This window comes from Limulus polyphemus, unplaced genomic scaffold (genome assembly GCF_000517525.1).
Source record: "Limulus polyphemus unplaced genomic scaffold, Limulus_polyphemus-2.1.2 Scaffold1476, whole genome shotgun sequence".
Classification (NCBI taxonomy): Eukaryota; Metazoa; Arthropoda; class Merostomata; order Xiphosura; family Limulidae; genus Limulus; species Limulus polyphemus.
Window position 1 is genome coordinate 157,406 of NW_013667086.1, and position 15,828 is coordinate 173,233.

Sequence of the window (15,828 nt, forward strand, 5' to 3'; positions counted from 1 at the left end):
TAAGAGATACGCGTTTTGACAAATCATATCTTGGGAGATCACAAATTCAGAATTAACTCTTTTGATAAATACCTGGTGGAAGCTGAACGTTAGTATCATAATTTCCTGTTGCTTCTCTTGTAAGCCTAATCAACGACTATTTTTATAATATTTTTACTTATTCAAGGCACCTTAAAATTCAAAGTATAACATTGTACATTATTTTTAGATCTTTGAAATACACCAAAAATGAAAAACAAAACAGTCACAGTTATACTACTGTTTTTAAACATGATTTTACTTCAGCTAAGAAATTTCCATAGCTACAAAAACTGTTTTCATTCACAACTTCAAATTTTCTGTAATTATAATAACCTCACCATAGCCTCTGTTGCTTCCAAGTAACAAAACATTCTTCCTCTCTACAGATCGTTTCAGCATGAAAGGTCGTCATTTTTCAGTTCGTTGAGAGGTTTGTTTTTCAAGTGTTCAGGAGAAAAACATTCCCCTTCAATCTCTTCAAATCCACTTCTACTGATTATCCAATGTATTGAACAGTTGCAGTATAATGGTAAATCTGTTTATAAACAGAAACTAACTTAATTTCCATACTATGCAGCAATGGCAGCTATAGTTATCGATAAATATTATAGTAAAAAAAACGTACAAGTGTACAAGAAAGTATCCTAATAATGTAAAATATCGCTGACAAAAGATACATTTATTAAAGAATAAATGAGTCTTTTAGCTAAATATTCACCGATTTTTTCATGTAAATGAGCTCCATTAAACTTGCAAAAATATTCTGTCTCTAGGTTAAAAATCATATAACAAATGGAGTTAGATACATCTCAGACAGCAGATTTATTTTGAGATCACGACATAGTCGAGACATATTGGTGCAAGTTTATGAAATAGGCTAATCATAGACGCACCTATTACAGGCCCCCCAGTGGCACAGCGGTATGTCTGCGGACTTACAACGCTAGAATCCGGGTTTCGATACCCGTGGTGGGCAGAGCACAGATAGCCCTTGTGTAGCTTTGTGCATAATTAAAAATAAACAAACAAACCTATTACAGTAATTAATGCAAGTCTATGAAACAAGCTAGAAGCATTGAAGCACCATTAGCAGTTATTAGTGAAAGTCTATGAAACAAGCTAGAATCATTGAAGCACCATTAGCAGTTATTAGTGAAAGTCTATGAAACAAGCTAAAACATTGAAGCACCATTAACAGTTATTAGTGGAAGGTCGATGAAACAGGTTAATCAGAGACGCACCTATAACAGTAATTGGTTCAAGTGTATGAAACAGCTTAATCATAGACGCATTTATAACAGTAATTGATGCAAGTATCTGAAACAGTCTGATCACGGACGCGCCTGTGACAGTGACTGGTTCAAGTCTATGAAACAAGCTAATCATTGAGAAATAATCTAAAACAGGGAGGAAAGGTATCACTTTCATCAGCGTTTGGGTAGAAGGAACATCTGTATCCATAAGCTCAATAGTTTAACACCGTCTTATCTAAGTTCTCCAGCTTTTTGGGGAGGTTAACCTTTAGGTCGAAAATACTCTTCTTGTTAAGAAGGAACCATCTGGTCACTGATCAGAGCAAGTTAGAAAAGATGAAGTTAGAATGATGCCACCTCTTGGGAAAGCTACCCTGTGGTAGGTCAAAAGTTCGGACTTCAGTGATTGGTGAAGGCTACATTAAAGTTTACACGCCCTGTTTAAAGCAAATTTCTTTTTACCACATCAATCTATGCCATTCTACACCCACGTCCATTTTGTCTTGCCTCTAGGACAAAATTGCTCTTATGAATTGAAAACAATTATAGAGAAATTATTTGAACTTGTATTTCAGATTTTGTTAATGATACTCTAATATTAAATTGTTTCTACTAAACTATTTTACTTGATAAAGTTTAAAGAGAAATTTGACAAAAAAATACAAATACATTTTCTTTCAAGATTTGTTTTAAATTGTTCTTTGCACGTTAGCACTTGTACCTCATCACTTACATGTGCACCAACATGCAGTGGTTGAGTACTGCATGTTAAGCACCTGATCCTCACGTATCATGAGATAGAGTACTTACAGAACAAGCAGTTTGTAAATGAATCACAGCAGCAGGTGGACTGTACATATAATATTTATCACCTATAGGTTTTTCCCTGTGGCGATCTCACATGCTGCTGACTCCTCCATTATACTCATTGTAAGGACTATCAAATAAGTTTACTTTATTGCTTTCTTACCTATAATGTGTTAAAACAAAGCAAATACAAGTAATTAAACCAAGTTATACTCTTCAAACAAAAACTGATTCCCATACATTTTTTCAATAATATTCTACACCTATTTATAAAGTTTTAGCATTTTATAAAAATTAATTAAAATACAGAATGAAAGGATCAGATAATTTAAAAGACAACCAAATAAACAAAGGATAGGATAATGCAACAATATTATACAAGTATTCAGAACAGACTTAATTGTAGAGAAATTTTTTTTTATTTAAAGTTAGAAGTTTGTTTATAATAGATAAACTTTCTTTAATTAAAAGTTCAATATTGGATGATCCAGATTAGATGACTTTGAAATTCGTAATCAATACAGAATGGTTGGTGTTTTCACTAGGTGTGCGAATTATGGAGTCTGCTGGATTTGATAGTTTGTTTACCAGTCCCATATGTTCGCAGGCTTGCAGGTGTAATTGACGTATAGTTTTGTCAATGAATCACAGCCATCACGTGTGCATGTATTTATATACGATACTGGAACGCATAGAGGTAGGTAATAGGTCTTTAGACCTGAATAGATTTTGCATTTTGAAAGGTGACTTAAATATCATTTGTAGTTGAACTTGTGGGTAAAACATTTTATTTATTCTTCAAATTTGTGACTTCACTATGAAACTTTGCTTACCTAAAAAAGTAACGGTCATTCTTAATGAGTATTTATGACCAGTGTGGTTTTATTGGAGGTTCAAGTTTGTGGGAAAGGAATAAAATGCAAGGGATAGCTGTTGAATATTAAAATGTTCTGTAAGGTGGTGATTTCGGTATGAAGAAGGAGACAATTAGAGCAGATGTTATATGCTCTATTGAGAAGACTGAGTATAAGGTTACATTTAAAGGAATTCGGAATAAAACTGTCGGATCGAATATGTAAGTAAGCCTTATATGGTTATCTAATCTGCTAATTTGGATATCAAGAAAATGCAATTTACCTCTTTTTTTAAACGTTTCTTTAAGATTCACAAGAACACTAATTCAAGAATTCAACTGTAAATGTTTGAGAGGACCGAAAAGTAACTAAATGCTCTCACTCTGTATTTCTTTCTAGCAGAAATCAGAATTATAATATAATAGAATATTAAAAATGGTGTTATCTCTCCATTCATCTACTTTTGTCAGTATAAAATAGAAAGTTATCCTGAATAAAGTGAATGGAGAAAACACCTTATTCAGAGGATGTTTGTTGGTGTTTGTCAGGTAGAGTCAGAATTAGGATTTATTCGTGAAATAACACCTATGTAGAAACGATGTTGTAAATATATTATTTCTAGCTGTGAGAATGGTGGGAATTGCTCTTGATTATCGTGATCGAAAGGACAAAACAAATAGTTTACGAATAATTTCCTTGAAGTTCCAATTGATAACTTGAAATTAAAGGTTATAATGTCTATTCATTCACTAATTTCTCAATCACTCGACCAGTATAGTTGATCAGATATATCTCTCATTCCCAACCGTAGTGTAGTATTCATTATTCTTCCTCTGGCTTGTTGTGAACAGTCAAGGAAAGTTTGATATCATTCAGTCCCTCCTCTTCTTCTTCTGGTTCATAAAACCCTCACCACTGTCTGCTGTTTTAACTCATTCATTCTTTGACTCATGGTCAAGCCCGTGTTACCGATACGCAGCTCAAAATTGAGTATTTCGTAGTTTGACAGATAGAGTCGGTGCAGTAAAAAATAAGGTCTAGTGTATCAGAATCTGAATATTTTTTTTACCGCTGATGTATACCAGAGCCACACTCAGTCTCGTTATTTGTACTTCACCATCGTGTCTTACATAACTTTCTGTCTCTCGACTACTTCCCCATTTTGTATATGTCTAATATCGTGGATTGTAACCATGCTTCATATTCTTGTAGACATTTGAACAGTTCTGCAGTTAGTGGAAGTATAATATGAGATCTACTGGGAGTGTAACGTTATGTCTAAACTAATATGTTTTGAGAACACTCAATATGTCATCATTATGTTTAGCAAATGATCATCTCAGTCAGAGTAACCTAACTTCAAAATCTCTGAAAGCATTTCCTTCACAGCTTGGATAATCCATCTAAACGTCAGACTGAGAATGATAAGGTAAAGTATATGTTAACTGTTGAAGTATAAATCTTTTCTGGTGGTTTACGGTGAGCTAATCCCCTATTCAACTAATTTGACTTGCACAATGTATCAAACAATTGACTGTTGAAGTTTTTTTTAATCAGTGTAAATCTTTTCTGGTGGTTTACGGTGAGCTAATCCCCTATTCAACTGATTTGACTTGCACAATGATTCAAACAATTGACTGTTGAAGTTTTTTTTTAATTAGTATAAATCTTTTCTGGTGGTTTACGGTGAGCTAATCCCCTATTCAACTAATTTGAGTTGCACAATGTATCAAACAATTGACTGTTGAAGTTTTTTTTAATCAGGGTAAATCTTTTCTGGTGGTTTACGGTGAGCTAATCCCCTATTCAACTAATTTGACTTGCACAATGTATCAAACAATTGACTCTTGAAGTTTTTTTTAATCAGTATAAATCTTTTCTGGTGGTTTACGGTGAGCTAATCCCCTATTCAACTAATGTGGCAATAAACGAACATGCTTCATCCCATTGAGTAAAGTAATTGATTACCACTAATGGTAACTATGCTTGGTTGATTACCACTAATGGTAACTATGCTTGGTTGATTACCACTAATAGTAACTAAAGAGGGGTCCGGCAATACCCAGGACTATTCTTTAAAATGGAGAATCTAGTTGCTGATGGAATGTTTCGTGGCACAAGTAATTCTTTTTCTGAGCCACAGAGGTAGTGAGCGCTCTTTTATATCATCACTCTACATTTCTGTGGCCAGTAAAAACCATCTCTACTGGTTGGCTTTACTGGTAGAAATTCCCTGCTGTCCTCCAATGAATGTATTGTATAATATTCAAAGAATTTTGGATCCTAAAAATCTCAGGATCACTAGCTACATCTCAGGTTAGGCACCATACTTACAGGGGTTATAATAATGTTATACCACTCTGTCCCAAATCCCTAATTCATCAAACACTTGTCAGTTCTATACTACGTTTATCCATTTCTGATGGTTGTGTTTCACCTCACTGCACAGTAATTAGCATCCAAGGTAGATGTGAGTCCTTTAACTTGTTTATTGCAGCTTCGTCTTTGTTTTATTCAGTGAAATCTTCATTATTTACATAGTTTCTTTTCGTGGTTGAGACTTTACACTACTTCTAACCATGCAAAACACATTAGCGCTCAGAGGATATTAGCCTACAACTTTCAAACCCTATGGCATGCTTTATGAAATCCTGCATTGTCATTGACATCTGTAGCCAGGATGAATGGAATATTTGTCCTCGATTAAGCTAAGACTGATGCAGTAATGAAGGCATATTTTGATGACTGTAATGTCTTTACACAGTCCTTAATCTATCTGAAGAAAGATTCGGCTTAAGTTAATACAGTGCTACAAATGTAGAGAAATTGTTCATAAAGAAGCTATGATATAACATAGAGCCGAGAAAGCTTAAGATTTCCTACTTATCTATATGTTTATTTATCTTGTCTATCACAATCAGATCTTTATACACTCTATCCTTACCCAATATGTGTCTGGGAAACTCTGCATGCATTTGAATAAGAAAACGTTTTCCTGGCTTTACTTTATCATCTATTTGTCAAAAGCATTGAAATACCATGTCTATATTTCCAATTGCAGCTTGAAATGTGTTAAAAAACACTAAAATATCGTTGATGTATATAATACACTGTTCACATTGTAGCCTTATAATACGAAATTCATCAGCTACTCAAAAGAAGCTGGCACACAGAGGCTGAATGGAATGATCCAAAACTCATACAAGCATTTTATGAGTGCTGTTAGCAGTCTCAACACCCCCCTAGCAATAATTTGGTAACTCAGCAGGATATTTTCAATGCATCAAGATATTTGTCCTTGTATAATAATAGAAAGATTTTAATGTAAATCACCCTATTCATTCGTCCACACAGAATCTCAGTATACCTACTTTCTAAGTTTTAGCATTGATAATGGTCAATCACTTTCTGAAGATTTAGTGGTTTTGTCCTTCACTATCTAATCTATCTCAACTCTTGCTATATATCTGGGGCTGCATATAAGCATGTATGACAATTTATCTAAAGGACGCATAAATCCAATATCTATAAGATGATGGGTAATATTTTTGTTTCTCAAATGGATGTCTATTCTGATAAAAGCATTAGAAAATGTCATCAGTAATTTCCCTAATTTTCTCTGCTGGTCTGAATTCAGAATGTCTGCACAATCTTCAGTCAGTGACGTAGGCATACTGGCAATCGCGTATTTGTCCACTGATGTGATGATGCAGTTAAAGTAACTAACTCTAATCACTCTGCTAGCTTTCGACGCGTCTCTTTTGCGCACTAAACCAACATTTGCTTCAGCCAGTATCCCTAATGTTTGTCTATCATAAATAAATCATACACAGAATATTCTTTGCTCTTGAAGAGAAAGCTGTCAGAGTAAGTGTGACTAGTTTTTTTTCAAAAGAAGACAGTGAGTATCAGGCATCACTTGAGCCATATCATTAGCTGATAATGCTACATTATATTGTACTCATAGAACACCAGAAAACAACATTTGTGTATTAGATGAAACCACCACATCATCATCTACAGACACTCATGTTGTATGTGGCTATTGTGCAAAATTTGTTTGACAGTGTATGATCCCCCAGTGAGGCAGCAGTAAATCTACAGATTTAAAATGCTAAAATCAGGGGTTTGATTCCTTTTGGTGGGCACAGCAGATAGCCCGATGTGGTTTTGCTATAAACACACAAACACTTTATTGTTTTACCACTGCTCTGTAGTCCTCCTTGTGCATAGACTATTTTAGGAAATAATTTCTATAGGCGTCTAAACCCAAAATGTTAATATTTTAGCCAAGATCTACGACAACAAATATCAAACATTTCAATGATTCCACAAATAGTGATGTAGAGTCAGCCTTCTGCATTCACTGCAAGCCAATCATCATTTACAAGAAAAAAAGAGTGTTAACGGGTCACAATGATTGCTTACACGATAGTAACTGGAAAACAGTATGATCAAATAAAGTTTTAACCATTCCTGTATCAACTAAACACTCTACCTGGTGTCCACATATATTTACAGGCACATACTCAGCCTTGTAAACATCAGACTAACCGTCACACACAATGAAGGAACAGAAGCTCTTTAGTGTAAACTAATGGGTCTGATAACACTCACTGCCATTCATCTTTCTTGAGCCTTGTTACCAGTTATTTGAAGAGCTTGAAGCATGTGTGTGTGCATGCTTATGTATTAACAAAAAGTGGGCAACAATGTCCCTAGTGGCCAAGCTGCCCACATTTATAGCAGATATATTATTCTCCATATTCTCTCAATTTCAGTTTCTCCCTCTTTTTTTTTTTTCTTCTTCTCACCAAAAGTTTGGAAACTTTATTTGATAGAAGAACATACCTAAGTTTTATGGATTTTTTTTTCAAATTTGGTACACTGATAGCTCTTTTTAACCTACAATTTGGATTTTTAGTTGGTGTACATATAAGTCACCTGTGCAAAGTTATTCAACAATAATCGCTCAAATATGACGAAAATATTTGCGCACGTCTGTGCAAAAAGTCACGTTAGCTATCGGTCTAACATTTTTACTACAGTTTCACCTAAGAGTAAAAGTGGATCATTTTTAGTTTTTCGTCATTCGGATTAAAGATTGTTGATTTAGAGCAGCAAAAGTATAAGATGAAAAGACGTGCAGATACATCAGTATTGGTTAAGCCAAGCAAATTAAGTTAGCAGTTTCTAGCTTAAGTTTTCAAAATAATCATACGGGTGGACGGTTAATATTGATTATTCATTGCCAACTTTTCAGCACAAATTTACTAAATGTTATGAAATTATCCTAATTAAAGAACTTTTAGCGTCACGTGATATTAGCTTAAGCGATTAACATAAATAATGATGTTTGATACGGCTGTACCGATTGCATGGGGTGATGACAAGAAACTGTTAATCTAAATTCCATGGCATTCCTATAAATGAACACTGTTTTAGAGAGTAAAACTACCACCATATATTTTAAAGAATGTGGTTGGTTCTGTAAAGTATAGGTCTGTTCCGAATAATAGAGTTGCAATCCTAGAGCTAATGTTGGTTACTATGGAGTGTCACTTTCTTAGTTGGAGTGGTTTGTTGTTGTGTATTTATAAAAAGTCATGGTATCTAATCAAAAACACCTTAGGTGTCAAAAAGGTGCGGTCAAAAGGGATTGAGCGTGCGACTTAAAGGAATGAAATCAAAATTGGCAGCCAAACTGGTAGCTACACTTATAGCATTGATAATAATTTAACAGCAAATATTCATTTATTAGTTAGCTAGGCCCACGTATTTTGTTTTATCCACCATCATGCCCTAAATGTTCTCTGTGGACTTTCCCTGCGGTTTTTCTGGATTTCGAGACGACATTTCGGGGATTCGTCATCACAAAATCAAGTAAAATGGCAGGAAAAGTCCATAGAAAGCATAATTCACACATATTGGACACACTGCTAAAATCTACCTTAAAAGAACATATTGTAGTAAGCTGATTCTTTACTTTATCTTATTTATTTATTATTATTTTTTTTTATTTTTTTTTTTTTGCTTTAAAGGTTTGTATTGTAGTTTTGGTGTTATTTTATGGACGTGGTTTAATGGCTAGCACTTTTTTGAAAGCTTAGGAAACGTTGTGACTCATATGAAAAGAAAAAAGAGTTACGCTACAGTTAATTATTAGGTTTTGAGTTTTTTACGCTAGCTCATTCATTATCAAGTTAGCAAATTTGTTAGTTTCTGTTACTGCAAGGCATTCGGTTACATGCGTACAACAAAACAAAGGGCTTGAACTCTCTCCTTATTCATAAATTTATGTAATATGAAAAGTGAAAAATAATAGGAAAAGTGGTATTTAGATAACCCAATACTTATAAAAAACACTATTTTTGTTGTTCACTCAGTAACCATTGTAATATCCAGTGAAACACTTTCAATCATTCAACTGAGACCATTCTTTGCTTGACGTTTAAATCCAACCTACGCGGGGAAAGAGTTATGTTGACTTAAGTTGACTATAGCTACATAGTAGAGCAATAAATTTTTTACTTATTTTCGATTATTCTTATATATATATATTTATAATAATTATTAAAAATATAGAGGCTCTATGAAAGTGATTATTATTATTAACATTTCTCATAAGATACGTGTTATGCATTATATATATTATAAAATTAAATTAATAAATTAAACAAAACTGACGAGGTACGAAAAGCCATCAATGCTAAGATGGAATATTTAGAATCTTAAGTCACAAATGCCATGACCAACCAGCCACACCTATTTCCATGTCTGCTCAAAAATTCCAACTTCAAAAACCATTAACTATGTAATATGGAATAAAAGAACTGATATTATATACACATGTTACCACTAGTGCTGTGCTACTCTCGACTACAGAAACTTCCTGGTCTACTCCATTTACATCTCTAAATCATCAAGTTATGGAAGTTAGTAGGCCAGTTTAACAACTGATCAGTAGAGAAATCAACAGACTATGGTGGAAAACGGTGGCATCTTAGGTACAGTTTCAATTTAACTCCCAAAGTAATGAAAATCAAGTTACTAATCTTGCCGTACATTTAAAACACCACCTTTGACAATATTCCAATAGAAAGTCATAGCAACTGCAAGGCGTTAATGACTACCTCATTTCACATGAAAGGACTTTTCTAAAGCAAAATTTAAGAGCACATGAAGGATTAAATATTAGCCGAAAATGCTCAAGATCTGGAAATACTTTCCCAAATATAATATTTTGGATTCATTGGCACGTGGTCAATTTATAGATACTACAGTGGATGGGGATTTGCAAAGTAAGGTAAGTGTATCTTTAAAGGAAATGTCAGTTCAGTAATGGGGATTGAATCAACTAAGTTTGCAGTTCAAGACCTAATATTGGAATTATGGAATCAGCAGAAGATATAATAGGGAAACTCCAACTTCCTTCGATGGAAATGTACCTTCTGCACTTACACCCCAAGAACCATTACACAACGGTTTTACTCAGGTTAGGTAGTGAAACTGAAGAACATCACTGATACCATACCTGATTTTACCCGTAAAAGGCTTAAATCATCTAGTGAAAAGACAAAAGTTTGTTATAAGACTAGATTTCATCGTAGGGATATAGCGTATCTGCACAACACATACTGCAAGAGAGAACTATCTCCAACATTAAGTAGATGTGGGGAAGGACCCTATACTGTAGTGAATCATTGATGTGACTTGCAGAATCCTGAAGGACAGGTAATCTAAGCAAAAGACAATCGTCAGCAAGAAACAGTCAACTGGTTAGCTTAAAAGAATACTCCACCAAAGGTAAATTAACTAGCTGAAGAGTCCGAGGTTCATGTCGAGACCAGTTTCAGAGTTTCATCAAGGATGCAGCCATCAATGGATTTACTCGAACACCCAGTGAGAAGACAACATGTGATGATAAAAAAGGTCGTCTCATTGAGTGACTGGACAGTTTAGGAACAGTAAATGAGTAAAGAAAGATTTTATTTTGCTGATATTTTTTTTCATTATTGTTCTTTGTATCACACATTTAATTAATGATGTCACGATTTTAGTACATATATCTATGAATATTAATGTTTTGTTAATTGTCAACAGTTATTTCATTGTTAAGTGTAGAAGTTTAGATTTAATATAACATTGATTGTTCAAGGGAAAGACGATACTGTAAGTTCTTTTATTTTCATCTTTTTATTGTCGCTTCACCTGGAGTAGTTTTGAAGTAACGCAGTGAACGTGGCTTAATGTCTAAAACTTTGTTTAAACTGTAAGAAGAAATTATTTGAGCCCTACAAAAATAAGTTGGGTTACAGTTTATTAATGATGCTGTGAGCCTCTTACAGTGATTTACTGATTTTCGAGTTAGCGAGTTTTTTAACCAGTTTGTCTGCTACTGTCAGGTATTTTGTTCACTTTGTGAATATTTAATTTGTGTTTTCACAAAGTACTAGAGATACGAGAAGCAGATAAGTATAATTGTTGTATTAGTGTCTAGTGTAGATTTATACCTACTATAGTAACAGTGAACATTATCAAAACTACCTTGCAGAATTTGAAGTTCAAGAAATACAACACTTTCGTTATAACTAAGTGGATTAGACTTTGCATTCTTCGTTTTATAAATAATACAAAATAAACTTCATATTTTCTTTAACTCTAAATACATGTAACGTTAATAGGATAGACTTACCTGAAACATTGAATTTTATGTGTTTTGCGATATTCCGAAAAAGCTGTTCTTGAAGGACATAGATATTGTTACCATTTAGGGCAACTACCTTAAGAATAGGCATGTTTGAGAAGAGGTCATCTGGTAATATTTGAAGTTTGTTGCCACTAAATGAAAAAGTAAATTAAATGCGTTTTTTTTTTCAAACAAACTGGTCACAATAGATGTTTCATTACACTATTTTTAAATAAAGAACTTTTAAGACGTTACAGAAAAAAATCATTCTCAGTCATTAAGAAATTATACAGAGCTTTCAAATCCCTCGGTGTAACGGTCTACGGCCTTACAACACTAAAATATGGGCTTCGATTCCTCGCGATGGACAGAGTACATAGCCTAATGTGGCTTTGCTATGAAACAAACAAGCAGAACTTTCCATAGTTTGAATACTGTAAACGCGATACTTTCGTATTAATATAACTTTCCGTAGTTTGAATACTGTAAACACGATACTTTCGTATTAATAGAACTTTCCATAGTTTGAATACTGTAAACACGATACTTTCGTATTAATAGAACTTTCCATAGTTTGAATACTGTAAACACGATACTTTCGTATTAATATAACTTTCCGTAGTTTGAATACTATAAACACGATACTTTCGTATTAATAGAACTTTCCATAGTTTGAATACTCTAAACATGATACTTTCGTATTAATAGCATAAGAATCTTAGTTCATAACGAATTTTAAACCAAAAGTGTGTAGAACTGTATTTTAGTTCGGTTTGTTTGTTTTAGAGCAAAGCCACATTGGGCTATCTACTGTGTCTACCACATGGAATCGAACCTTGGATTTTAGAGTTGTAAATCAGTAAACTTACCGCTGTCTCAGTTTTAGTTTGGAACCAGAACCAAACTCAACCCATGACAGTAAACTTACCGCTGTCTCAGTTTTAGTTTGGAACCAGAACCAAACTCAACCTATGAAGGCCAAGAGTTTGTCCTAAATGTCAAAAGTGTGAAAAACTATTTCAGTTCCATATTTTATCCGAAAAGGAATTAATATTAAAAAGTATTTCGCTCAACACGATAGCTCATTCACTGGCAACCATTCATAGGACAAGCCTGGGGGGTGGGAGTATTAAAAACTATATTTGCCTATAGAATTAACTTTTTAACTCATTGGCGCATATTTTTTGTTCATTATATTGCTTTCGTGACCTATCACCCATTACTTTTGGTCACAGCAACAAAATCGGATATCAAACCAACCCTTGTTATCGGAGGAAGTTAAAATACAGGTAAATGTAATATTAAAAAGTCTTGGCTTACCTAAATACTAAATTAATCCTTATATTATGAGAAATTATAATAGGTTTATGCTATCACTACAACAACTGTTAACTTTTCATGTATAACGACACGCTGTTATAGAACATCAGGAGAAATATGCTTGTTCATTACGAAACTTAAACATGAAGAGGGACAATAGTAGGGTTTCAGCTTTACATTTTGTGTTTCTTAGTAAACACTAATATGGTATTTACAGGTACAAGTGCAACCAACAAGTAAATCAAGAGACCACAGTACAGGTGGTTCAAAAAGATTTGTTTGCAAAAGAATAAAATGAACTTAGACAGAAAAGAACAAGACTTAAACACAATAACGTAAACAATGGAAGTGAATCTATTCTCAAAACCACAGATCTACCCTTATTGTAGGAAGGTGTTTTGACTGATTACCATTCAGACCAGCTTCAGTTGTTTTCTGCTTAATTGACTTTCGTTGCTATTGGAGCCAGAAGATTCAACGTACTTTACGAAACCAGAAAACAAACTGTTTTGATACCATGGTCCCAATCCTAGATTACCTCTATCAGTTTTCATTTAAGGGAAGATTAATTCCTAGTTTATAACAACCTTCGCACTACCCTTTTCCTCGACTATAATCTATACTTCAAGGAAAAGGTAATTGAAAAGTTTGGTCGGATGAGTATAAGCTCTTTTGAATGGCTGCTTGTGGCATGTAACCTTGGCCTTCCACACTAGAACAAACAGGTAGATCTTGGACATTTTACACTCAAAAGTATACTTTATTTTCACAGAGTTATTCATAATTTAATTGGTAAGAAACAAGTGGATGCAAGAGAAAAATATTGAATATGATCAAAAATTGGCAGTTTCAAAGATCCATATGCAATTAATTATATACAGTTTTTCTTGTCCTGTTGTGAGAATACACAGTTGTTTCAGCGCATTACGCACGTGCTATTTGTCCTAGAAAAAATGAGTATTACCATTTCGTCTTCAGACTTTATCGGTTACTGTATTAGTGGTCGCTTCAGTTTTTGTTAATGTTTCTTTAATACTATAAATATGCTGGTGTCCGGTGCAGGTTTGGGGTATTTTTACTTTCTTCCAATAAAAAAGAAAGATAATATTTGATAACTTGCTGAGTTTTCACGGATAGTGAATATGTTTAATCTTTACAAAATACAAATTCTGTCCAACTTCTTGTGCGTTTTAACATAACGTACTGCACAATGTGAGTCAAAAATATAAACAACTACAGCATAAAACATACCAGTAGGAAAAGTTTTAGGTTATGCTAAAAGTAATCATAATACTAGCAAATTGACTAGAAATAAATTCATTCTAACTGCAAGGTTTGTTTTAATGAATTGTAATCTTATCAGACAGACAATATGAAAATAAGCTTTCTAATTCATCTTAACTCGTGCATCTACCATTTTAGTTGTTTTACCATAGAGTATTGTTTGTAAGACATACCTAAGATCCAAAGTTCTCAGGTATGTGGCTTCAGTAGGAAAATCACTGCGTCTGACTACACTTAAAAGGCTTTGAGTGAAATTAAATTCTTCCATTCTCCAAAATTTCGAAAAGGCATAATTTGGCAATTTACTTACAAATACTCTAACGAATTTGATATCTTTCACAGGAATATGTTCTCCCAAGTTAGAAAATGATGAGGGAATATAGTCAAGTCTAGAGTGAAAGTGGTCTATAGAAAAAGTGGCGTTTTCTTCAAATTTTATGTTTAAAAACAGTGACCAATCCCACCCATTAAGAGATTGACAAGGCGGAGATATTACGACTGTCATCTTCTCCGTTATTGTTAATCCATCAAATATAGATGTTCCTTCGTGTACAGGAGGAGAAAGAAATGCGAAATCACAACGCACTTCTATTTGGAATTCTTTTACTCGATTCAGTTTAGAAAAGAAACCATATGGAAAAGCCGGAAAAGCAGCTTCTTCTCTGTCACATCCAGTTATACAAAATGTAATTTTTTTACCGGAATGGAAATGGTTGGCGACAATCTCCAGCAAGTCCATTAATGTCCGTCCATCATCTGGAGGAGAGCAAGTGATGAAACTCTCGTCGTTCCAAAACTTTTCACATGTGCACGGCTTGATTAAACCGCTGATGTTACACTTTTCGCTGTGGATGACCATACAATACACCAAAACCAATGTCAACTGGTACAAAAGTCTTCGTTGATCTGAAATTTAAGAAAAATAGCTAAATCAGTTGATATTTAGATCACAACGTTTTCGTCAGACCTTCGTCTTTACCCATTCATAGTTCTACTTCTTACAGCTTAAGTAAGGGATAAAGTATGTGACAAAGCAATGTATGTACTTTCAATAAGGTGTTTGGCCATCAAATAGTAGATACGAACAAACGATAATAATTTATATTTTTATCTACTCAACACTACATCGAGATTTTACCACTTTTTTCTACTAAGTACACACGCAAGTAAGTAGACATAACATCAAATTTATCTAACAGTAAATAAATATATCTATTAAAAATCATTAAGTATAGCACCTTCAAATGTTCCAGCTACCCGCAAATACATTGGTTGTATTAATTATCCCGTCCTCTGACAGAACCTACTACAAGTATAATATTTTGAAATAAACAACTCATCTCTTCAAATTCAAGCTACTATTAGAAGTCTCTAGAAATTACGTAACAAGCTGTATATCCCTCTATTACTTATCAAACGTCAAGATTCCAAATCCATAAAATAGATTACACGATAAACTGAATAACATTTTTTTTATTCTAGCTGTTGATTTAAGATTATTTGTTTCCGTTTTAAGTGGTGCTTATTACAATATGCTTGACTTTTAAAGAACATGGACTTGATATCTGGTGAATCACAATTACACTTGAAGTGAAACACA

At 33.7% G+C, this 15,828-nt stretch overlaps 1 protein-coding gene across 1 annotated transcript; it reads right to left on the reverse strand.

Annotated features, from left to right (window-relative positions):
• Positions 1–292: 292 nt before the first annotated feature.
• On the reverse strand, positions 293–15,556 carry LOC111086839. The gene is made up of 4 exons (XM_022391352.1): positions 15,467–15,556; positions 14,402–15,134; positions 11,631–11,776; positions 293–556 (listed from the first exon to the last, which is right to left on the reverse strand). Exons 1-4 carry the CDS (start codon positions 15,495–15,497, stop codon positions 414–416), a joined length of 1,053 nt encoding a protein of 350 aa, XP_022247060.1. The 5' UTR covers positions 15,498–15,556; the 3' UTR covers positions 293–413.
• Between the last annotated feature and the right edge of the window lie 272 nt (positions 15,557–15,828).